Below are 24,084 nucleotides of genomic sequence, written 5' to 3'. Positions count from 1 at the left end.
AATGGTGTTAAAGAGTCTTAGAAATCTAATGTAAACATTAAAAAACATACAGAGGAGTCGGAAAAAAAAAAAAAAAAGCCACAGCAGTTCAGGCAGTGTGTTGAGTCAACTTTCTGGAATTACGGTTTCTGGCATCTAAGAGGATGGAGGGGGGCGATGTGCTTGGAGATGGCAGCTCCCGTCCTGGGAGGTTTCATTTAAGCTCTTTAGAAATCTCAGGCAGTGTTTGCTAATGGATCATGACATTGGTGTCTGCCTCCAACCATTTTGGTTTGCAGGCTCCTAAGTACACACCCCTCACTGCATCAAGAAGGTTGGAGATGTGAGGATGGGTGCTTTAAAAGAGACCCCTGGGTTATCCAAGGGGAGAAAGAGAAGCTGGACTCAAGAGTCCCCTGGCAACGCTTCTCCTCTTGGTTCAAAAAAAAAAAAAAAAAAAAAAAAGACTACAACTACTGCTGAAAAAAATTTGGCAAAAGGCTGAGGATGGCAGGGGTCAGAGCCAGAGGAGCACGTTGCACAGGCACCCCATGTCTGGGCCCCCAGCATGGCCACCCTCGAGTGCGGCCCCATTCACCTCACCTTGCTCCCCTGCAGTGAAATCGTATTTCCAGGGAGTTCTTCGACAGGAAGTTCTTTTATCACTCTCTGATGGCAAGCGACAAAGAACACTTAAAATTTCACTTGACACAAGACAAAGGCACCTAAAAGCTTGACAGCATGACTGAGTCGTATTCTATTAATGAAGGCATCAAGCATTTGTACTTACAAGCACATTGCACACTCACAAGAAAAAAACAACCTTGTGTTTGGAGCATGAGCCAGAGCCAGCAAAAGGCTGGCTCTGCAGCAGGGGGTCAGTGCTGCTTGTAAACTGAAGTTCGAGGAGGCTCTGACCTCCCATTAATGTTTGCTTTTGCTTTGGCCCTAGTAACAAAGGTGTCATGCAGACTCCAAGCTGTACTTCACTTAGTATTTACAGTATGACACGGGAAAAGTTAATAGAGTGAATGGGAAGTTTTGCCTGGGGGATGGGGAAGGAAAAGTTCTCCTTCACGAACTAACATTTTATTAGATAAGGCACATGTAGAGACAGTTTTCAAAAGATCACTTGCAAATCAGTTCCACCTAGCAAGGACAACCTCCCTGCCCCTTTCCAGGAGCCAATTTTGCTTTCCAGTTATTTAGTGTGGACATGGAGTGACTCCACTTCCAGTGTAACACCTCTGGCGTCACTTCCTACAACTGGCCAGGCTCTGGGCCTGACTCTCAGGGTGCCCCACACCTCTCAAGTCTCCAAACTGGAGCACTCTGCCCTTCGCTGTCCGTTGAAATTCCCAGAGCTGCAAACATTGAACACTCAACTCCCTAATAAAATATTGGGAACCGACCTCCCAGTTCTAACAGGTTTGAGAAAGTTCATAGCAGGCTGTTGAAGGAAAGGAAAAGACTGCAGCCTTTGCTGCTTGGATCGTTTTAGGACACAGGGGAATTGGATGGCTCAGGCTCCAGGAGTCCTGATGTACATGCATGAGATGAAGATGAGCGATGAGACTAATGCTAGCTCTCAGGGGAAACAAACCCTCCCAACAGCTTTATCCTCTCTTCAGCTGATTCCTGGGGAAAGGCAAGAACCTCTCTCCCCCTGCTCATACAGGGAAGGAAATCACTGCTGGCGACGCAGCCACGTACCAGCTCTGCACAGCTAGCGTCAGCTACGAGGACTAACGAGCTTTCTGAGACAACTCACTGCAGAGCGGTTGGATTTTAACTGCGTCGGTAGAAGGCAGAATTCAATTTATCAGTTGTAATGGAATTACTCCCAAACCACGCTGGGGCCCCAGCACTGAGATCAATAGTTAGCTGGCACCCAGCTACTGGCCAGGAGCCCAGAAAAAAAAAGGTGTCCCAACAGGACAAGGCGTGTCCAGTACGGCATGTATTGGGTCAGCACAAAAATCCTGACGCCACGTACCTGGAATTTAGATGGCACAGAGATCTTGCGCTGCCTGCCTGGAAAGGGGTGAACGTCACCCAGGCAGCCAGGTCCAAAGCCCAACAGCAGTCAGCTTTTCAATAGTTTCCAGTGGGCTTTGAATCAGGCTTTTAGTGAGCAATCAGTAACAAAATGAGATGAATTTGCATCTCTGCAGCACACGGATCTAGCAAAAACTTTTGGAGGCAGGGAAAGCAAGACTTCTATCATAACAATAGTTCTATAGCCAGGCAAATGAGGACTCTTGTGGACTTAGTATCTGAACAGCACTCACCCGAAGCAAGCGCTGTTATCTAAAGGATTCTTCACCAGAGAGCGCAAGCAAATGAAGCTGTAGATTTTACAAATACCTTCAATATCACTAGTACCAGATAATTCAGGTGTTGCATTTCCCTTAGATTGAAGAATTCCAGATCATTCATCCGGGAGAGCAAACACCGGTTGCTACTAATGCTCTGATTGTGTTTGTTACAACTACAGACGATTTGGCGGTGTGCTGTGCATGTGATGAAAACTAAGCAGGGAGGCAGGAGAAGGAGCAGTTCTGGTAGTGTTCACCGTCACCGGGAAGCCAGCCTTCTGCACATATGGTCATGAGAGCAGTCCTTAAGCAAGGGCAGTGAACGGTTGGTTCCTCAGTCTGCAACAAGGCAAATACTGGTAACAACAGAAACAAACAAAAACTATCCTTCTGATAAGGCCGTGCAGAGCTCCTGAGGTGGCGTGGGCTGACAGCACACATCTTCTGCAGTGATGAGGAGACAAAAAAACAAGAAAGTCCCCATGAAGACCGGGGTACGTGTAGGGGAATGCAAATGATCTTTTCAAATAACAATAATAAAAGGACCAAAAAAGAAGAGAATCCAGGCAATTTGCAGCTGTTGCTGCTTAAGGCCATTGGTTTCCCGGGGGATAGTTGGGCACTGTGGGATACTCCGGCAGGCTGTTCCCGGAAAAATTGCTGTACTGGGCCTCCCTGCTGGGGGGGTTCCTCCATGCACCGCTGTTCCACTCGTCCTGAGCTTTCTGAAAGCTTCCACCAGCCCCTCGGTAGATCTTGTGAACCTAACGGAGTAAAACAAGAGGAAAAATCAGCAGTGGGTACCTACACCTCTTCCTGAGAAGTCCTATCGTCATTTGGTACTGCGTTTGTTTCTCTCTCTCTGCAAACAGCTGTTTTTCCAAGGGAAAAAAAAAAAAGCACAAAAAAATATAATCACATAATGAAAAGAGGTGCAAATAGATAGTATCAATGCAAGGCTTGAACTTGTCTTAGCCATACACCTGGGATTTAGGCTGGGGATCCCACAGCACCAGTCCATGCAGCAAGGCAGCTAGCCCAGGTTAGTGGGCTGAAAACCCCATAAAACTGTCACTGCTGCTTCAGTGGGGCTGAGGCTGAAGGACTCAGCTGCGGCACATGAAAAAACCTACACCAGGAATCCAGGGGCACAAAAGACCTGGTTTAAATGTCACACCACCAGGCAATGCCTGATGGCACAGGGCAGTGACAGGGGGCAAAACGCTGCCATGAACCTGTGGCAATCTCCATGATGGCAACTACTCTGAGACAGGGTTTTGTTGGGCTAATTGCCTGTCCTCTTTCCCTTCTATCTTCTGTCGTCCCATGCCATCAGTATTCTGAAGCTTTCCAGAAGGTCTTATATCCAAATCCAGTGTTCTGCAGACAACCGAGGACCACTTGCCATCCTGCCACCCTGTCCCTGCTGCGGACATCTTGAGATGCTTCACCTTTACAGTCCCTTGGCTTAAGTGACATAAAGGAACACGGAATGGTGAACGCATCCAGCTCAAGCTGTCCTGCATTATCTGCATCAGTCCTCTAAATAGTCTGAGATACACCAGCTACACTACAAAACCTATAGAGGCAGTGATGGTTCACAGTGGCTGTCTGTTCACGTTACTGCAATACGAAACACAGATATTCCAAGTCAGAGAGACACCTAAAGCACCTACCCTTAAAATGCAGATGAGCATTGTGACCGCTGACATTGTAAACATAATGGCAGGAAACAGCATGAACACAGCAGATGCAACGTTGGTGCTAAAGAAAGTAATTGCTGCCAACCACCCGCTGCAAGAAACAAAGAAACAGTATCATTACTGCTCTCTTTTTTAAGCACAATTGTTACCAGAAAGATGGTTTACGCACACACAGAAGTTACAAGGCAGCCTTAAAGCTCCTGAAATCGAAGAAAAGAAAAAAAAAGTGAAGAGGATGGTCAGAGCTAAATGCAGCTCAGACAGGTATTTCCTCTAGATCTCAAGTCTGACTTGCCAGCATCCCTTGCTAATCCAGTCTCAGACCTTTAGGGGACAGCCAGCTGCACAGTGAGGTTTCAGGGAGAGAAGATTTATTCCCAGGATGCTTTTGACAGTGCAGAGGTTGTGCAACCAGAGAACAGACCTGGAAACATGGAACATCAGGGTCCTCCCATCTGTAATGCATCTCTATTCCCTTTGATGGCAACAACCAGACAGGGCAACTTGAGAGCATCAGCAGTTAAAACTAAATGCTGTGCAGAGTCTAGGACTTTCTATTATTTGCAGCTTCAGCAGGAATTGCTCACAAGTCTCCAGAGACAGAAAGTTAAAATGCCAAATAATTATAACATAACCAGGGACAGACACTAAAATGCTTCCATTTATTTTAGGACAGCTCTCACAATACTTGCTCTATAGGCCAACAGTGAGTCATCATGCACTGTTCAACATGTGCTGCAAATACTTTGAGGGCAATGCTAAGAGAGGATCAGATCAATCTTGAAACTCTCTGGTTAAACAGCAGAAAGGAAGGACTTTACAGGAAGGTGCTAAAAAAACCAAACAAACAAACAAACAAAAAAAAAAACAACAGGCAGGTGAAGATATCTGACTTCTGCCAATACAGGAACTTTTGCGATAGCCAGCAATGGGAATAGACAGAATTGTGTACTCCAAGAGCAGATATAATTATGCCACAGAGGAAATCAGAAAGCTTCTTCCACCCCACCCTGTACAGACTCCCACCAGCTCCTCTAATGCTCAGGGAAACAGCCCATAGGCTGAAACTCTCAGGCACTGGAGCTGAGGGCTCAGCTGTAAGGCTCCAGGCGTGTCCTGCTTACCAAGCTCCCCATCCAGAGAAACCGATCGCCTGCAGGACCGTGAGAACAAACTGTGCGCCGAAGATGAAGAAAAAAGCCATAAAATTAAACGAGCTGTCTGACCTGCGAAGGAAGGAGAAAGAGGCAGTTAGGGGGACACTGGCACCCTGCATTGCTTCTTGTTAACGTTTGACCCCATCACACGCACACGCTCAAGTGTGCTATCTCAGAAAAGGTCCCTCAACAGCTATGAACTTTGAGGACAACTCCTCTTTCCCTGGCAGTGAAAGCGCACAGATCCATGAATCATCAGTGCCTAATCTCTTCCAATACGCCTGGCTCCTGCAATTGCTCTACCGAGGTAATTACATATATGATGACACACGAGGAAAGGCAGTCTCCTGCAGAACACAGAGTGCCCAAATCATTTCTCTGACCGAATGTCTGAAGTCAGTGCTACCGGATACCTGCGCAGCTTGGCCACCAGCAAGCAGGCACAAGAGAGCCCAGACACCAGAGGCAGTTTGCCCATGTGCTAAAAGTGACCCCTGAGCACGAGAGCCCAGCTGGGAAAGTCTCAGTGCCTGCTTGTCATGAAGCTTACACGCCTACAGTTAATAACCCAGCACTGGGACAGAACAGGAGGAAAAATAGCCCCAAGAGAAGAGGGTGGTATGCTGCTTAGGGAAAACACAGAAGTGTGCTTTGGCATCTGCACAGACTCCACATCTTCAGAACGTGTACACTGACAGGGTTCTGACTACGTGAGGTCCTTTTAATTTATGCAGGTGAAATAGGCAGTGTGAGTATAATCCCAAATAGGAAAATGGTCCCAGATCTGTTCATGGTCTCTCCATTCTGGGTGCACTGGGGCACAGCGCTGTTCTGCCACAGGACATCTTTGTCCTATTAAATCAGCTGTGTCGATGAGCCTGCCTTCCACTGTAAGCCCAGGCACAGCTCTGAAACCCTCCAAGCCAGCTGACCTATCATTTTTTATGATATGAGTTATTCCCACTCTCTCAGGAACCCAAAGGGCCCATGATCTACAGAACAGGTTTACAAAAACATTTCAGGAGCTAAAGCAGCAATTTGGTGCAGTAGGGACTTTACAAAAGAGCTTCAGTCATTCCCAGCCTCTGCTCAAACACTGGAAGTACATGTATTGTAATGGTCTCCATAGTTCTAGCCCATAATGTCAAAAGCTGAGGGAGGCAGGACAACAGGCTCCGGCCAAGTCAAAGCCACGAACCCTGCCTACTCTGACACAAGTGGGAAAACCTCCAGCCAGAGCCCGGCTGCTCCTCACGTGCTGATAACATTATCTTCCATCTCCCAAAGAGATGGCTAGAGAGATGCTGTGAGAGAATGAAACCATCCCTGAGAATCCTCGTGATCCTACCTTTCAAACAGCAGCACCTCAGAGTACAGCAATGTGGAAGAAATACTTCAAACATGGACTGTTCACAGTAGTGCCTGTCATAATCCAATTAACAAAGGATTAGGCTCCAGGCTGAGCCTTCAAACAGATTCTTGCAACTAAGACCTGAAAGGGCTGGAGGAGTCTTCACTTGAAAGGATCTCTGGGAATTAGTGAGGATACACAGAAAAGGTGATTTCTGATCCAGCTTTCTGGTGCAGATTTGCAACAGCTTTGCCCTAGCGCCAAAGCTCTGCAGCTAATTTAATTTTGGATGCAGCTGCATGACGAAGGTTTTACGAAAGCATCTTCAGAGCACACGATGCCAGTGTGGAAGGGCTGCGTCTTCCCAAATGCCACAGCGAGTGGACCTGACCTGGCTTTCCAGAACCAGGACTACCTGCAGCCCCAAAACTACCCGCGCTGCCCCACTGCAGTGTTTTTCAAGCCTCTTCTACGACGGACATCAAAGTTGACGATCTCTGGGCTTGCCAGTCTGTCTCTAGGGCTTATTCTTTTTTTAAACTGTGGAAGTCTTTATACAGAGTAACCTCAGGGACCTTTCCGTATTCAGTTGCATAAACACATACAAACAACATTAAAGAAATAATTAGAAACGGTCCTTGTAAGCCCAGAGGAGGTCAATGAAGAAGAGTAATTTTTCCCAGACTTCAGAACGGAAAATGCTCTTTGAACAGAGCTCCAGTCGGCACTTGGAGGCTCTCGGGCTTCTGAACTAGAGATGGGGACAAAACCCCAGACCCAGAGGGCAAGAGTTCAGAGCTGGTATTTCCACATCTTTTAAAACTTTCAGATGAATCCAACGCAGTGGCCTTCCCTTTCAGTCAGAAATAATCCTCCCTGTACTCCCCCATGTAGTCACTGATATTTAAGCACCTCGGGTGCATTAGCTGCCCTGTGTTGTTAGTACACGAAGTGTAAATTCAGAAGAGCATTTAAGCAACTAACCTAGCATGTGTTAAACAGACAGGACCCCATTTGCCAACTCTCGTATCTGTCAGCTGCTTTTGCTGCTATCTAAAGTAACTCATCACAGAATCTGGTAAATGATCAAAATCCAGAGGATTCTGGTAGTGGGGAACCAGAAAGAGCTTCCCTTTCAGAGTCCAAATCCCTGACTCCAGTGTGGGGTCTGCTGACGACCACAGTGTGGTCACACTGCGTGCCACCTCCCCTCTGTGCCACCCCTCCCTACACGAGACTGGAAAATGCTTGGGACCTTCACAGCTCTGATGAGCTTTATGTGTTAATATCCGAATAATGCCTCGTGATACACGAGAAGCACAAGCAAATGCAAACAATTATTAATTAAAGTAAAAATGCAGGATGGCTTTAAAAGACCTGTGGAGCTTCAGAAGGACTCGCCCTAGTGAACCACTTCTTTATAAAAAGCAAAGCAGCCAAGTTCTCAGGTGTCTAGAGACAAAATCCAGAAGAGTACTTGGCTCCTGATAACTTAATAGTCTTCCACCAAAACAGCCCGCAGCAAAGCTTTACCAAATCAATATCCACCCTGATGTTATACTGCTATGAGGGTGCTGCTAAGCCTGAGATATTTGTGTGAGATATGAATTTCATCCTCACAGAAGTGGCAGACTACTCGGTGCTACTCACCTCCAATCCGAGGAGGCAGGTGACCCTCAGCCCTTCATCTACTATTTAAAAGTTGCCACATTCTTCACTGAAAACAATTCCAAAGACAATGAGATGTTCAGATATCAAACCCTTCACCTTTATCCAGCTCTCCAGAGAGGCACTCCTCAGCAACAACACATCTCTCTCCCAGAGGAAGCAAACCGCCTCGTGTGCTCTCACTTACCGAAAGGCTTTGTACGCCGGTCGGAACCAGCAGACGTAGCCACAGGGACTGAAGAGAATAAGCCAGAGAATGGCCAAGCCAAAATTGACCCCAGAGCCTCCTCCGATCCACCAGGCCAGGCACGCAATTATATTCACTACTAGCGTGATGCAGTAAACTGTAAAGAGAGCACAGGAAAGAGCGTGAACTCGTGCTGTTTCACATCGGAGATAAAATAAACAAACACCCGGCATTATAATAGGAAGGATCCACACCACGGTGGGAAACTCCTGCCCAACAACACGACCGCTCCGAGGGGGTCACAGCTTTCTGCTGTGAGCCAAGGGGCCGGCAGCACGGACACGCGTCCCCTTCCAGAGGGTGAGGAAACTCCTCTGGGGCCTGCCAAAGGATGGATATCTGGGTGTCAACTGGTGCGACCAGCACAAGGCTCAGCCCAGGACTGTTTTGAACAATGAGCCACCCCCATTTGTAGCATAACCCCTTGATGAGAGCAGAGTGGTGTAAAAATCTGCCGTGCACTCAGCATCCCATTGCTCTGGTCTCTGTGCTTGCTGCCTCAGGAGCTATTAGAGCTAGCAGAGTGCCCTGCAGGGTCTCTCCCCATTTCCCTGGGCCTCTGAGAAAGTCTGGAAGCAGCTTCATGGCTTGTAAGTGCTGCCTTGAGCAAGGGAATAAGCAAACTCCAATCAGGCTGAGAACATGTGAACATAAGGGTGGCTTAAAGGCCCTTTCACATCCCTGTCCCTGCCACTTGGATAAAAAAGAACAGTTGACAACAGATCCCAGAGGGCACCAGCGCCGCACTCAATAACTGTGCAGGAAATGCCTTTGCCACCCCCTTTCTCTGAAGCTTGATGTTACTGCTGCAGCGAGGCTGCGCGCTTCCTGGGTTCTGTAGGCTGAGTTCAGTCCCTTTGCCAGGGACTCCCCGCCTTCCCCCAATACTTGACAGACTCCTGCAGCTGTCCCTGCATCTCCCATGCTCTGCCGGGGTCTAGCAGGCTTAGCCCAATTACAAGCTCAGATTTTGGAAAACAGGTGGTAATTCATAAAATCTTTTGGGGGTAACCTGAACCAATTAGCAGACAAAGAGAAACGAGAAGGCAGACAGTCCGAACACCAAGAACCCTTTGGTACTGCCTGGGGACGAGGTCACAGTAGGATCGCTTTAGACCCCACTCTCATTTACCAAGTCAAAAATAAATCCCTCAGCTTCTCTTCCCCTGTGGTAAGCAAATGTGCCCTGCCCATTCCTTTCTTTCCTACAAGCTGTGGCTCTGCAGCACACTTGCACATCTCTGGCTTGGTCTTCTGATGCTCGGTGCCAGCCTTGCCTCTTCCTCCAGTGACTCTTTTCTCTGCCTTCACTCATCTCAGGGGCTGCTAAACAGTTACAAAATTGTGTGGTCACAAAATAATATCGACAATACAGCCAGGAGAATCTTGTAAGACATCCTAACCCAGCTGCTTATTCTGACACACAAGTTACATGAAAACTAAAATAAAACACTTCTACAAAAAATAAATGTTCTCCCTCTTCTAAGTAGCTAACAACAAGGCTTTACATGCAATGGTTTGGATGTATCTTATTACAAGGGGGAAAGAGTTTTAATTATTTAAATTTCATTTACGTAACAATTAGCTGTACTTCTCAGAATTATTATTTCCAGAAGTCAATTGTTTTCCAAAAGTTATCGAGTGAGAAAACAAAACCAAAAACATACCAAGTCGAGAGCACCTACAACATTGGAAGGAGCTTCTGGTTCTCCCTACGTGTCAGGCAGGAGTTTGTTCGCCAGCAGTGGGAGCTCTGGTACAGTTTTCCCCCAAGCCACCATCCATCTTAATAAAATGTTCACATCCAATTAAAGTAATGAGCGTTCAACCTTCTAGCAACGACTTTTGTGTTTCTATTTTTAATACTGGCCTTTTCTTCTTTACTGCCTTCCCTCTGTACATGTCTCTTGCTCTCTGTCCCGTCCCCAAAAGTCAGGAAGACACCCCCAAAAGCTGTGCAGCAGATGGAAATTTAAAACTCATGGAGAAAATTCCAGGTCTCCCCAGCCGTGCATATGACCAGTTGCCTAAATGGCTGGCACCTCTCCATCCTTCCATTAACTTGACTGAGGGGTGCTTTGTTTAAGGAGAGTCCCACACAAAGGCAGCTTTGCAGCATGCAACATTTAACCAGTTAGTCTGAAGGGACAAGCAGTTTCTTCAGGCAAGAAAATTACAGAGCTCATTTCAGCATCTCTAAATAACGAAAGAACAATGGAGTGATAGATTATGCTATTATTTATGCACACAAATCTCTCTCATACACACATCCTATACATCTGGAATAAAAGCCAGGCTACCAAATGCATATCTGGCAGAAAACAAGCTTTCCTTCAGTGAGAAGGGTAAATGGGATGACAAGCATTTTGGGAAAAAAAGATAAGCAAGGCAAAAAGATTTTTAATCTTCCAAAGCATTCCCTGTGGTTCCCTAGGCCTGCCACACCATTTTTCATCCGATTTTATTCCTTGGAGAAGAATGGTCAATTTTCATTACCGGCTTTTGAATCGCTGAGCCAGACAACGCCAGCCCAGAGAGCCAGCAGCTCTGCTCCTACAGAATATCAGCAAATCACCAGCTGTGACCAAGAGGATCAACGCCCTTCAGAACAGGGCTGGGAACGTTCTGGGGGCTAAGGGAAGAGATGGAGTAAGGCTGGAAGGCGCTGCTTCGATGGGGAGGGGAAACCTGGCTGGCACAAACTGGGGGGCAGCATTCACAAAGCAAGGTGGGGAGATGGGCAGCGAGCAATACAGGTCATGTTAATCTTCTAGCCTTCAATTCTCCTATTCCTCTTACTCTAGGTGAATCAGGAATTACTTTAAAAGGGCTATTTTGGGGGGTGAAATATCACTTGACATTAGAAAAAAAAGCAGATACAGTCTGCTCTTCTCTTCCTCGAATTTACTAATAGGCTTTTCTAGCACTGATGCTCTCTCCTTTCTTCAGCAGCAGCTCTGCAACAAAGATTCAAGGTACAGCAGCTTGAAATTTGGTCATACAGGTAAATTATAGCATTCTAAGAGGAATCATTGTTTCTTATCACTTAATCGCAGCCAAAATCTTAAAGCTTTTAAATGATCAAATTCTACGTTTTTCTATTACACATAAACAATCTTCCAGAGCAGGTTTTTTATTCAACTTACAGATCCATACGTGGTAGATTCTTTTCACCAGGGCCTGATAATCGATGGGTATTTCATCTGCAAAATTCTGGTAGAAACATGGCTTCAGAGGGATAAACTTGGGGAGCGGTGGGAAGTTATTCACCTTTTCTACAACACAGAACACAGAACAGATTAACTGAATGCAGAAACGAGCTGGCACAGCTGAACAAGTGTGACATCCTCCACACCTTCCCGGACAGCCCTCCGAGTATGACGGGATTCGTGACAATCAATAAACAAACCAAAAGACACCTTAAAAGAAGTTCAGGGACAAAGCTCCTCAGGAAGCGGGCAGAGGCCAGCTAAGCTGCTGGCCAGCAACACCTGGGGGCAACACTGCCCAGAGGTTTTAAGTTAGAAACCCTCAGAAAACCCAAGGAGGAGGAAAGACTGGTGGTCTTCCAGACAAAAGCAGACACAAGCTTTGAGTGGGTGGGCTTGCTGGGGCAAGGCTTAGGCCCTGTGGTAGATACATGCTCGTGACTGTAAAGAAGGCTTCCCTAACTGGAATTCAGTTCTCAGATGCCATCCAGTTGAGGCAAGGCAAGATATCAGGGATGATTTTGCTTTTATGAGATTCATGAATGTCCCCTTCTTTCTTTCTAAGTCAAATTTTTATGCAAGGTTAAGACCCAGAGGGGGGAAAAAGAAAAAAGAAAAAAAAAAAAAAGCTTTGCATTCAGATACCATAAATCAGCAAATGCTGACAAAAGCAACACAGTGAAGAACTTACCTTGGAAAGAAATTACATTTTAAAAATCAAGTAATTAAATGCCTAAATCCTCTGTATTTAAGATGCTGTCAGCTTCTAGACAGATGCACAGACACATCTGTGCATCTGTGCATCCAGGCACACGTGTGCCTGGATGCGAGTTTCTACATGTTTGGGAATGTTTGCTCTTGCCTTCAAGTCTTGATTAAAGTTTGATTCCAGGGCATTGTGACTAATTGTCTCTAGTCTACTTCAGCCCCAGTAAACAGAATTAAAAACAACCAGAGGAAGAGATGAAGAATGTCCTGGGAAAACCTCCAAATGGCACAGAAGACGAGAGGAAATGTCTGAACAAGAACTGTCAGCACAAGAGTTCCCCTTCTCTTGCCATTATCTCTGTGTGAGAAGACGTTCTGCAGGAGCAGCTTCTTAACTTCATTTGAAGGTTGGCAGGGAAGCGTCTAAAGCTGTATGCCATGCTTTAGGAAAGAAAGTGCTTTATTTCACGCAAAGGAAAGACATGTTCATGCAGAAAATACCGTGGGGATAACACCCATTGTGAGTACATAACAATTAAGTATGGAAGAATCTCTTAAGTCACCAGCCCAGCTTGATTTTTCAGACCTTTCCTCATGAAAACAAACATTACATCTGCTGCCCCTCCTCACCCGTCACCTCTAAACGCATCCTGCATTAATTCAGATGCCGTCTCGGGCTGGCATTAGTTACTGGTTAACGCCTACTGCTAACCACATCACACGGAGCACTGAGTTCCCCTGGCTGCTTTCAAAGTCCATAGGAATTTGGACTTTTTAGCGCTAACTTTTGGTAAGTTATGAACACCTCGTGGGCTTTCTCCTGGACAATTTGTCTCAGATGTCCGTAAAAGGACCTAACAGTGCTGGATCAAGGGAAACAAAGAGGGTGCAGCTCATAAAGCTGAGGAGTCAGCTCTCTAGGGAAGTCAGCGAGACCAAGGTTAACTGACCACAGTAAGAGAGGATTCTTTAACAATGTTTTTTAGGAGGGATGTGGAAATTTTGTTCTGTCCCTCTTCAACAGGAGATGCAGCTAGTGAGCTAGGTTCATCTCTGCTCCATTTTCTCCCTCCTTCAGTACAGATCTCTCACCGACAATAAAGCTGTTGTCAGCCTCTAGTGCAGAAGGCCCCAAATGATGGGGCAAAAACCAGCTGGCCTTCTGGGCACCAGCCGCTGCAATTTTCAAGCTCATAAAGTACTTCCATACCAGTTTGCTTGATACAGAAGTATTGGGATTACACCTCTTTGTGGCTGCCCAGCTCCAAGAAGCCAGGTGACTGCTTTCTCCTATCCAAAGACCCGTGTAGTTTTCCAGTGTTCTGGGTTATTCCCAAGAAAAGACAAAGAAATCAAATGAAAATATCCACTTTCATGTCTGACTGCGTTACTTGGAGTGCTCCAGCACTCATATCAAGGCTTGGATCAACACGTTACATAAGCAAGCACAATCCATGCTTTCAAAAACTAAACCTTATTACCAATGAACAGCAGCTGGGTGCAAGTCCTGGACTTTGGCTTATTTTAAAAAAGTTAGGAGGAATCTTGTTACTAGTTTAACTACAAGTAAAATTAAGCTGTATCAAAACTGACAGCACAGCTAGGAACACTATGGAAAGTTGTTTAGCCTCTGAAAGGAAGGAACTGCTCTCGTTTTATTATTAAATTCCATCCTCATCAAACTTTCAAAAAAGTCACACCTAAGTCTTTAATGCTAGACCAGTAACCTCTGCTAGCAAACCTACACAAAAAGGAACATGAGCAGGGGGGAAAAAAAGAAGAAGCTAAAGACCTTTAGGGATCACTAAGATCTCAGAAAGCAAAGTGCATGTGAATGAATTACTAATGAATTGCAGCCATCATGGCATACTAAAAAACATTATCTGAAACCATTTTTCTCTCTCCATTGCCATAGTTTGAGGTGCCCTTACCTGCCATTTCTGTTAAGTGCTCCCTGGCGAAGTTTCAGACAGACAGCAAGAGATCTATGGAAGGAAAAACAAAAAACAAAGAGAGAAAGGAAAAAATAAAATAAAAAAAAAATCAGGCCAGCATATATCACTAACCAGCACCCAAAAAAGCTATTAAAATTAGGAGCATCTCTGCACAGTGCTTGACACACTGTAAGCCCAGGGTTCCCACTACAAACCACTACAGACTGCACAAATTTGGCACGCTGGAACCTTACAGAAAGGCTCCTGGCTTCTCCTTGTTTGTACGGAGCTCCCCTGGAAGCAACTCATCCTGTACAAAACTGTCAACGGTTTTGGTGCTTGTCTTATTCAGCAGCAAACAAACGTGCTCCGAGGGTACCTGGCAAAGGCTGAGGCTGCACAGACGGCCGCTGCCAGGACACGTGCACCTTCCAGCTGAGGCAGACAGGTCTGGTTGGGACCCAGCAAAGCGCACGTGCTGGAAGAGAAACAGGTACCAACTCACCAGACTTAACGCCTCATTTAGGTGCTGAGATGATTTGTTGGCTCCCGGCTCCCCGCGGATCGTCCCAGCTCCTGAAACAACCGGATGATTGCTGTTAGCTGGGAAGTAAACTGCTGGTGCTCGGCACATCAGCTGGTACGCGCGGCCTGACATCCTTCCTTACCGTGATAATTCCGCACGCCCGTATTGTGAGGCAGATTTAGTCTTCCTGTTACCACACCACTGAACACGACCGTGATTATGGCAGAAATCAAATCCTGTGAAGTTTGCTCCATGCCAGGCGCTTTGCTGATGTCGGCAGTGCTGATGGCACAGACAGAAGCCACAGACGGCTCTGCACTGAGCAGCCCCTTCGCTTCTCCTCATTTCAGGACAACCACCGTGTGCCCACACCTGCAAATTCCAGGCTGACAACAAGGCACATGGCAGAACAACCCTCCAAACGGGTATTTCGGGGTCTGTGAACAACTCTCAAGAACAAAGACAGTACAGACTAACAACCGCCCCTCCAAAAACACAGCAAAGGGCACTGGGGCCAGCACAGCTGCGCCGGAGCCAGAGCTCTCGGGATTTCCAGCAGCTCCTTCCCCTTCTCTGCACCTCCGTGCTGTCCTCCCGTGTTCGTGCTCCAGAGGGTGTGGATTTCACATGGGTGCAATTATTTTGTGGGGGCTGCAATCCGTTTCCTCTTTATTTTACCTACTGTAGCACAGCCCTCAGTGGGGACAGCAGCACTGAAACAGAACAGGACCTGCACGGGACGCCGACTCCTCCTGCACACGGGCTGCAGGTACGCGCTATCTCAGTTATGTCAACGTCGAGGAAAACATTTTTCTCTGCCCGTGCAGTCTAAAGAAAGCAACAGCGTGGGGACAGGAAGGCTGCGTAAATCACGAGCCTGTTGGGCTGGGAGCCCCTCGCTAGAGGCTTGCACAATGGGGCCCCAGCGCAGCCGAAGCCTCCGGGCTTTCCCACAATACAAACAGCCACCATCCAGAGTCTGGCAGGCGTTTTGTAACTTCGAAAATGATTTAGAAAGGCTTTGCCTCCTTTTTCATTATTTTTTTTTAAATGTGTGAATAGAAAATAAATACGAGGACAGTTCGGAGCACAATTAGGGCTTCACCCCACCCAGCTGCAGCTGCTCCCAGCTGAGATCCGTAAATTCTGGGGGAAGAGCAAATTACAGACAAACACCAGTTATGCCAACACACGAAGAGAAAGGAATCGCTGGTGCTGCTGCCCTGGGAGGAGGGAGTTTTCCCCCATGGACACCCATGGCAGCAAGCTCAAACCTTCCCCGGGCATGGACTCAGACCTCAAGATCCAACCCAACAACGTGGCTGAGATCCGCTTGCACACGAGTCACATTTTTCCCATTTCCCCAGCTTAGCAGTTAATTTTGGCAGGATTTCTGCAAACAGGATTGCAGGGTCTTGGGATAACAGGCCTCAGAGTCACAGTCAGGGAAGAAGTCTTGTGTTTGCCAAGGGAGGACAGTGCTCGACTCTGACGGCCAGTGACTGACTTAGATGGAAAATTTCACTGCGCAGCCTCAATATCCTCAAGACAAGCTCCAGTTGCAAGAGCCACGCACAAGGAAACAGATAAACAGGTACAGATACACAAGGATTATCCAACCGCCCGTGAATTTCTTGTGGAAGATAGCACATACAAACGAGCTTTCTATTCACAGAAGTGCTTTCAATTTAATTGGAAATAGATAAAAATCTATGTCCTGCGCTCTGCCGCAGTGATTTCTTCACACAAAATCTATTTGTGGGAGGAAAAAAAACACACTAAGGAAACCGTGGTGTGAAGTGAACTTCCTTTTTCCACTGTGCTCATACACAGTCAATGAATAGCTCCCAAGTTTACAGACTGGCTCACATGACTCTCAAAGGCCCGTCGGAGCTTTTCTTCATCTGTATTTCAGAGACAAAAATGCCCACTGTCACTCCAGCAGGCGGCATTTTCCTTTTACACCAAGACACGTATGCGAGCAGCGCCAGTTTTTTAGGAAGCACACTCCAAGGTCACCCCGATATCAAAATAGGAATCATCATCTCTGGTAAGGGAAAGCGTGGTGCAGGAACCCCCGGGGTTCCTGTTTGAGGCACGTTACCTGACTGCAGGTCTATTTCTGTTCCAGCCCGTGGTTTGACATAACATTTATTCTGCCTATATTACAGTAACTGGTTCTAAAAGGTTTTTTTATTCCCCATTATTTGCTTCTTTCTCTAAAAGGAGAGAAGAGGGATAAGGGAAATAAATAAGGGGGAGGCCAGAAGAAGGGTGCTGGCCGGGCGGTGGGAGAGCTGACCTGGGTTCCTGCTTGCCCCAACCCCAGGTGAGCTGCAGCGAGCCACCGGGACCAGACTCACTGCAGGACCCTGGCTCCTCTCCAGCCATCTGCACATGTCCCAGACAAACCCCGAAGTGCCTCGCATCCCAGGCTTTCTCTAGGAATATTTGCCAGCTGATGGAGCCCTGCTGTCGGACATTCTCTGGACCGCTTTGTTTTCTTCCTGATTTGATGACACGCGAGCTTCTCCGCAGACCCGTACCCAAGAGTTTAACCCGAAGCAAAGCAAGTGGCAGGGTCCCTGTGTAACAGTGGCACCAGAACTCGCTGATGCTCCCTCATAACGTGGTTACTCCGCAGAGTAAGCGGGCTTCACAGGTGGAGTTCAGGCTGAGGAAACTTAGGTACAATGCGTGTCTCCTTAAAATGCTTCGGGCTTACTGCGGTGAGCAAGGCTGTGACCTGGCACCAGGCTTCCTGAAGCCACCTCATGCTGCAAGCCAGCAGCCCCCAGCCAGCTCAGAAGAGCCAGGATCTAAAAGCAAGGGCACCCCGCAGAGACCCCCAGGCTAGGGAAGGAACCAACACCGGGATCCTGAGACAGGCAAGTGCCTCGTTCCCATCCCTTCCCAGCTGCGTTTAAGAAAAAGGGGGGGGCTCTGCCCTGGTTTTTAAGAGAAAAGGCTTTTCTCAGAGCGTCACCCTGCAAGGCCCAGCTTCACAAAGGCAGACCCCGTGCATCTGCCACAGCTCCTGCTCGGCTCCACGTCCCCTCCCCTCCAGCGCTGCCAGCCCCGCGTCCACAGCCTCGCGTGGGATAGGGGGGAACAAATCCAGCTACAAACCTCACCCCAAAGGCCACCCAGCACCAGTGGGAGCGGGGAAACTGCTTCTGGCAGCGCTGCTGCAGGGCAGACACACGAGGCCCGCTGAAGGATCGGGCTCCGAGCGAGGGAGCCCCCGGGGGCCGCGGGGATTTGCCAGGAGCTGAGGTGAGGGCAGCACCCAGGGGGGGCACAACGCGGGGCGGCCCCGGGACACAGCGCCCCGGGCACCTGCCGAGCGCCTGAGGCACCGCCCCGCGCCACAGCCCCCGCCAGAGCTCCCCGAGCTGGGCAACGCTCCCGACAACCAAAATCCAGAGAGGAAAAAACGCCCCGCGCGGGGCTGCCCCCCTCAGCCGGCCCCAACCCGCTCCCCTCCCACACGGCCCCTGCAGCTCGCCCCCCTCCTGGCCCCCCCTTCACGTCCCCACCCCCCCCCTCCCGTCCCTGTCCCCCTCTCCCCGTCCCGGCTCTCACCGTGCCCCCCTCCAGGCGCGGCCCGGGCCAGCTCCCCCGAGCCCTCCTTGGGCTCCGCGGGGCGCGCTGGGAAGGAGAGTCCCGCCGGGCGCCGCCGCCATGGCGCTCAGCGGCGCCGCGGACTACAACTCCCAGCACGCCCCGCGCCGCGCCCGTCACGTGAGGGGGAGAGCCAGAGCCGGGGCCGGGGCGGGGGCTGAGGCGAGGCTGGCTGCGCTACGGGGAAGCGAGAGGGACGAAATTGCAAAGGGGGGGGCGTTGCTGGGGGGGTCCCTCACTGCTCACCCCTCACCCCCCGTCCCTGTCCCTGTCCCTGTCCCTACGGCGAGGCCCCGCGCGAGTTGTGGCCGCCAGCTGTGGGCAGAAGCACCGGGAGCACCTCTCCGTCCACAGCATCGCCACCCAGTCCCCCATTAAACACCCGCTGCGCAGCAGAAACGTTTCATTTTCACGTGAACTGAGCTGGTTTGGGACAGGCGTCGTGTCCCAGGTGGCTGCGCCGTGCCCAGGACACGGCAGCACCGGCGCTGCCTCGGCGGCACCCGCAGCAGCGTCCTCGGCGCGCCCAAATCCTGCGGGGAGCTCAGCCCCTCCGAGCCTTTGGGGATCAGGCCCTGTGGTGCAGCCCAGTCCGCACAGGTTCAGACTCCAAAATCCAAAGGGTTTTGCTTCTCGCTCATGCTGACAGAAACCAGAAGCTCGGTGGAAGTTAATCATGTAACTTCAGTAGCCTGATTTTTTAGTTAGATTGGCTGGGCTGACTAATGGCGAACGCCACGTTTTATTTCCTGGATTAGTTACACCGTGTATAGGTGATAGCTGGATTCAGGACCCTGGGCTGTGCAGTCGCTCAGGAGACTGCTATTTATAACATCTGCCATTAAATGCTGATTTCACTTCTGAATAAGTCAGCTAAATCAGCACAAGCAACAACCAATGCGCTTGCCCAGGGCCCAGTGCTTGCGTGACTTACCTCCTTCTGCAGAATTTAAGCTTCAGCAAAACAGGGTAGTGAGGATTTAGCAGACAAATTACTCCAAAATCTTTGTGATGATGCAGCCTGAGAATGGTGTACTGGGAAGCCCTCACCCAGCCTCGCCAATACCTGGATTTATAACATTCTGGGTTTATATATTTTAATGTGGGCCTATAGCTCCTTAACTCTTCCTTTCCACTGCATTAGTCTTATTAACATAAGTACCGATCAGTCTCCAAGGTACCAGTGCTATGTAAATGCTGTTAATTTGGTAGCATATAAAACCCACTCTACTTCAAAAATATTTACAACCCCCGAGGCTGTGGTTTCTGTAAACAGTGTACTCCAACCCCAGGCTACATGATTCAGACTCATCCCTCTAGTACTTAACTAAGCAAATGCTGAGGCCTTCACATCTCTTATCTGCAGTTAGGCAAAGTTTCCGTAAAATACAGGTCTTGGGGTTCACTGCTTGTGGTTGGCCCCTGCTCTGGGCAGGCTGCCAAGCATTGCTTTGCTCCCCAGAGGGCACAGGCAATGCCACTGACTGCAGTATTTGCCAGGTGGGCAAATATTTTCTGGGAGGGAAGGATCAGGCCTCCTATCACCCCATCTATCTGCAAGGATCGCAAAAATGTAGAGATTATTTTAGCTATAAACCAGTAGAGGTCACTCCGCCCCAGTAAATCCAGTGCTACCGGAGATACTGGGCCACCAGCAAGAGGGACAAGACTGCTTACTGGGAGAAGGCTTGATGGGACACAGGGTGGCAGAGCCCAGCTTGTGATTCCTCTGGAAGAAGAAAAAAAAAAAAAAAAAAAGGGAGCTATTTAAAGATGAAAACCAAATAAAGGTGTTAGCACACAGCTGCTCAGAAGGGTTGTGGGCTTTACACCCGCACAGCTGCCAGAGCTGCAGCTGCTCTGCATGCTGCCCCAGGTGCGGCAGTTCTCTACGGTGCCAGGTGCCCCATCTCTGCAACCTCCCTGTCCAAACTGGATGATTCCTTCCCTGCGTCCCCACGAGCCATGCCCTATTTCTGGCTGTTCCCGGCTCTCCGTAGCAGCCAGGTTTTACTGTGCAATATATAACTCTGTGGGTGAGAACAGCGAAGGAGGACACATGCTGCCTCCTGGGAGCAGCAAGGCAGTATTGGCTGCGGAGCAGGTGAGGTGAGATCCTCGTTCATGTTTTCGCTCTGCTCCACAGCTCCCTGAGCTCCACCGTGGCTGCCTGGGGACACAATGGCTCTGTGTCTGCAAAGGGAGTGAGCAGGGAGCTCACTGCCGGGTGAGGATTTCAAGGGAGAAAAGGGTTGTTTTGCATGCAATACCTCTTATCCACTGCATCCTGATGGAGAAGTATCCTTGCACCCAGGTCCTTGTATCCTTGCTGTATTCAAGGCAGGTGTCTTCCTTTCTTCCCTCTTAGCGTGGGTACTATTTGAAAACAAATCCATGTCCTGCCTGTCTTGAAACTTGTCTCCCGTACTGCAGGGTGAGATTACTGTACTCAGCTGGGTGTTACCTGGACAGGTTTCCCATGCCAAGCCCTCTTCCCAAGCTCTGTTCCTGCTTTGAGTGCACGGGATAGAGGATGCTCAGCAACGTGGGAAATGCTCTTGAGGGCTCCAAACCCAGCGCACACGTAGGAGACAAATCCAAATTTTTCCCTGGCTCACTGAAGTGCATGCCTGGTTTGAAGTGAATAAATAACACCTGAAAACCTCTACTGTTTAGCTTTGTTTCCAAACAGCGTGCTGGATCGTGGTGTCTATTACAGCTTGGTCCTGAGCCAGCTGAACAATTAAAGGCTAGTTCATGACTTCGAGGGGTTTGCTTCCAGCCTCAGCATTTGCTAAAATTTAGAATCACACTATTTCCAACGTTACTATTTTTACCTTGTAAAACAGACTTTATTTTTCTTCCTGTAAATTTTGTGCAATATACACGTATATACCTATAGAATACACCTCAATAAAAAGTTTTTCGTCCATACATTATATTACTTTTTATTTAATGTCATGAAAAAATCAGACAAAGCTTTTGTCCTTAAATAAACATTTCTCCCTCCTTTGCCCTCCCTTCCTAGCTGACTGGTCTGAAAGAGGAAGTTTTATTTAATTATTTTCTTTTCTTTAAAAAAATAGAAATTACAATCTTACAAGACAGACATTCAATGAGAACAGAAGCATGTTCCTAAATCTAAAAAGTAAAACATTTCCATAAAACCTGTTGGTATCTACAGGTAGGTATGTGTGGAGGGTGTTAAATGGAAAAAAATAATTTTCCATTTCTTCCTTTCATTCATATAGATAAAAAATAACATAAAGCCGACTGAAACTTTATATATTTTCTCTTTTGCACCAACATTCACAAGAATATATATTATATATATTTTATCCATTTTTATACACAGTGTGAGGGTTCTGGAGGTGGAAATGCACACTCAGCTAAATTGCCATAGCAAACAAACAAACACAAAATTAATCTTCATCTGGAAAAGAGCAATCCCTCGCAGCTGAGGTCACCCTGCTAAAGGGAACCATTTCTCAGGTCTTTTTGAAAATGAAGCGGCAAAACGTCTGGCTGCTGGTGGGATGGAAACATTTCTCCAAGACGCTGAGGGCTGAGCAAGTCTGGGGTCTCAGGGCTCCAACGCAGCCTCTCCACTTCTCACATGCAACACCGGTGCAAGGGACCACGCAAGTCTCCCTTTTCCAGGCATTTCTACCCAGGCTTTTTTGTTCTCCCTTCCCCTTAAAGCTCAATTCCTCGCGATGCCAAGCCGCTGTCTGTTGGTGGCACAGAGGGGAGCACGAGGGACCTCAGCACAGTGACCATGGCCCTGTTTATCTGGGCAAATACAGAGGAGCGAGCCGAAAGCAGGGGCTGCGGCCAGCACAGGTGCCACAGGGGCTTCGGTGTGCAGCTACCATCCCTTTCGACGCATATCGCCTGCCCCAGGGCACCTGCCCAGATCCCTGGGCACTTGTTCAGCTCTCGGATGGTGGCACAATGGGCACCAGGGCCCAAACTCCCCTTCTTGTGAAACAACAGTTGATCCTCTCCCAAGGAATAATTTAGTCGATGAGGGGGCTCGTTTAAAAAGAACATAAAAGTGCAGGTTCCCGCAGTTTGGCAGGTTGAGTTACTAGTGTTATAATACTTCCAGGCTTCCCTAGACTCCCACGTCAGCTTTTATTGCTCAGAATCCCAAATCTCTCCCATTAGATAGATGCTGAAAGCAGGAAAAACACACCTCGTGGCGAGGGCTCAGTCTTTTCCTGATTTAAGGTGCTTTCTTGGTTTCTTTGCCGATGAAATGAAAACGGTGACATTGACCAGTCGTGCATGTTGGCTGACAAGTACCAAGGACGTGAAGAAGGGTGTGTGCTTTTTTTCCCAAACATTTCAAAACATCCGCAGCTATTTCCTCTGAGAAAGGGATCGCCTGCCCTCTGTTTCTGCAGCAGGGCAGAGACCCCTCTGCAAAGCACATTCATTTTCTCGAGTGCTTTTCCCTAAGGCCTGCCTTCCCCGGAGAGAGGAGCCAGGAAGCGAACAGTGCTGTCGGAAATGATTTTTCAAAAAAGGCACAACCCTCTAGACGAAAAAGGCAATACTGACTTCTCACTTCTGTCAAGCTTTAGGATCCGAGAGGGCAGGAAACAAGCACGGCACATCCCCACCCCTGCTAACACCGCGCTGGAGAACAGCGCATTGGCACTCAGCACTGCATGGGGCCGCTGGGACGCTCGGCAGCCTTCACTGGAGACGTGGGGTCTACTGACATCAGGGAGAGAAACGAGGCTGATGAACTCCAACGCGCTCCAAAAATCAGCTCAGACGGTGGTTAACAAAACCAGAAAGCGCACAGCTGTGGGTGGTGGATGGCAGCTGCCGGGGAATAGCACAGTCCCAAGTTTGTCTTGGCCTCACACAGAAGCAGAAATCCCTTCGCCTTCCTGGCGAGTCTTCCCTGATCGAGTTTGGTCCATGTTCTTCCCTAGGAGGTCTTTTAACTAAAAGCATGAATATCCCCTACATCACTAAGAAAGCTGCTCGTTTGGTTTAGGGTGTGCAGTTACAGAAATGAAGGTCTTCGGCTCACACTCGGTGATGATCCAAACTGCCAGAGGATGTGGTTGGACGCATGAGAAATCAATAGGAAGCGAGAAGGAGCTTGGGATTTTAGCCCTTTGTCAGCAGAAAACAGGGCTGCCTTGTAGCAGGTTTTTCTCTTGTTGCTTTTGGCATTCACTGCAGGAGGAGCAGGAACAGGGACTGAAAAAACCACACGCAGAGCCTGGCCAGAGAGCCCCTCAAGTGACCCTGCCGGCATCACACCACAAAACTGTCCCTTCTTTGCCTTTTGGGCCTCCCAAGCTCGGAGCAGCACAGCTTCCCAGGAAAAAAATAAGGATCTTTTGCTTCCCTCTGTCCCCGAAGACAGATTTCGCCCCGAAAAAGCCCTCAGGTTCTGCTAAGCAGAGAATAAACAGTTCTAGAGAGCTCCCAGGGGGAAATCCCTGGGTGCAGCTTGACCCGTGGCAGAGGCAGCGCTCCTTGCGGACACGGCAGCAGGACTCCAGCTCCAGACTGGGAGGAGGACGAAAGGCCACAGAACCTGCTCTAGGTGCTGAGCCACAGGGAATTTGGAAAGGTCTCAATAAGAAAACTCAAATTGACAGCCAGGACCTGAAAGAGCCGCCACTCACGGC

At 48.5% G+C, this 24,084-nt stretch overlaps 1 protein-coding gene across 2 annotated transcripts; it reads right to left on the bottom strand.

Annotated features, from left to right (window-relative positions):
* Positions 1-2,313: 2,313 nt before the first annotated feature.
* Positions 2,314-18,484, bottom strand: SCAMP4 (secretory carrier membrane protein 4). Of its 2 annotated transcripts, none has more exons than XM_032203605.1 (8): positions 18,386-18,484; positions 14,780-14,850; positions 14,272-14,325; positions 11,570-11,698; positions 8,364-8,520; positions 5,125-5,226; positions 3,974-4,091; positions 2,314-3,061 (listed from the first exon to the last, which is right to left on the bottom strand). In XM_032203605.1, the coding sequence occupies exons 3-8, from the start codon at positions 14,276-14,278 to the stop codon at positions 2,885-2,887; spliced, it is 690 nt and encodes a 229-aa protein (XP_032059496.1). In that variant the 5' UTR covers positions 14,279-14,325; positions 14,780-14,850; positions 18,386-18,484; the 3' UTR covers positions 2,314-2,884. The 2 variants fall into 2 exon arrangements, with proteins under 2 accessions (XP_032059496.1, XP_032059497.1); XM_032203606.1 differs by lacking the exon at positions 18,386-18,484 and adding an exon at positions 14,943-15,620.
* Between the last annotated feature and the right edge of the window lie 5,600 nt (positions 18,485-24,084).

This window comes from Aythya fuligula, chromosome 26, assembly GCF_009819795.1.
Source record: "Aythya fuligula isolate bAytFul2 chromosome 26, bAytFul2.pri, whole genome shotgun sequence".
Classification (NCBI taxonomy): Eukaryota; Metazoa; Chordata; class Aves; order Anseriformes; family Anatidae; genus Aythya; species Aythya fuligula.
Note: the sequence above shows the minus strand (reverse complement) of the source record. Positions and strands in the feature narration are given on the sequence as shown.

Coding starts and splice junctions, on each gene's coding strand:
- SCAMP4 (XM_032203605.1), bottom strand. Junction 5,227..8,363: donor CCGGCGTACAAAGCCTTTCG/GTAAGTGAGAGC, acceptor CTTCCTTCGCAG/GTCAGACAGCTCGTTTAATT. Junction 4,092..5,124: donor TTCTCTGGATGGGGAGCTTG/GTAAGCAGGACA, acceptor TGTTTCTTGCAG/CGGGTGGTTGGCAGCAATTA.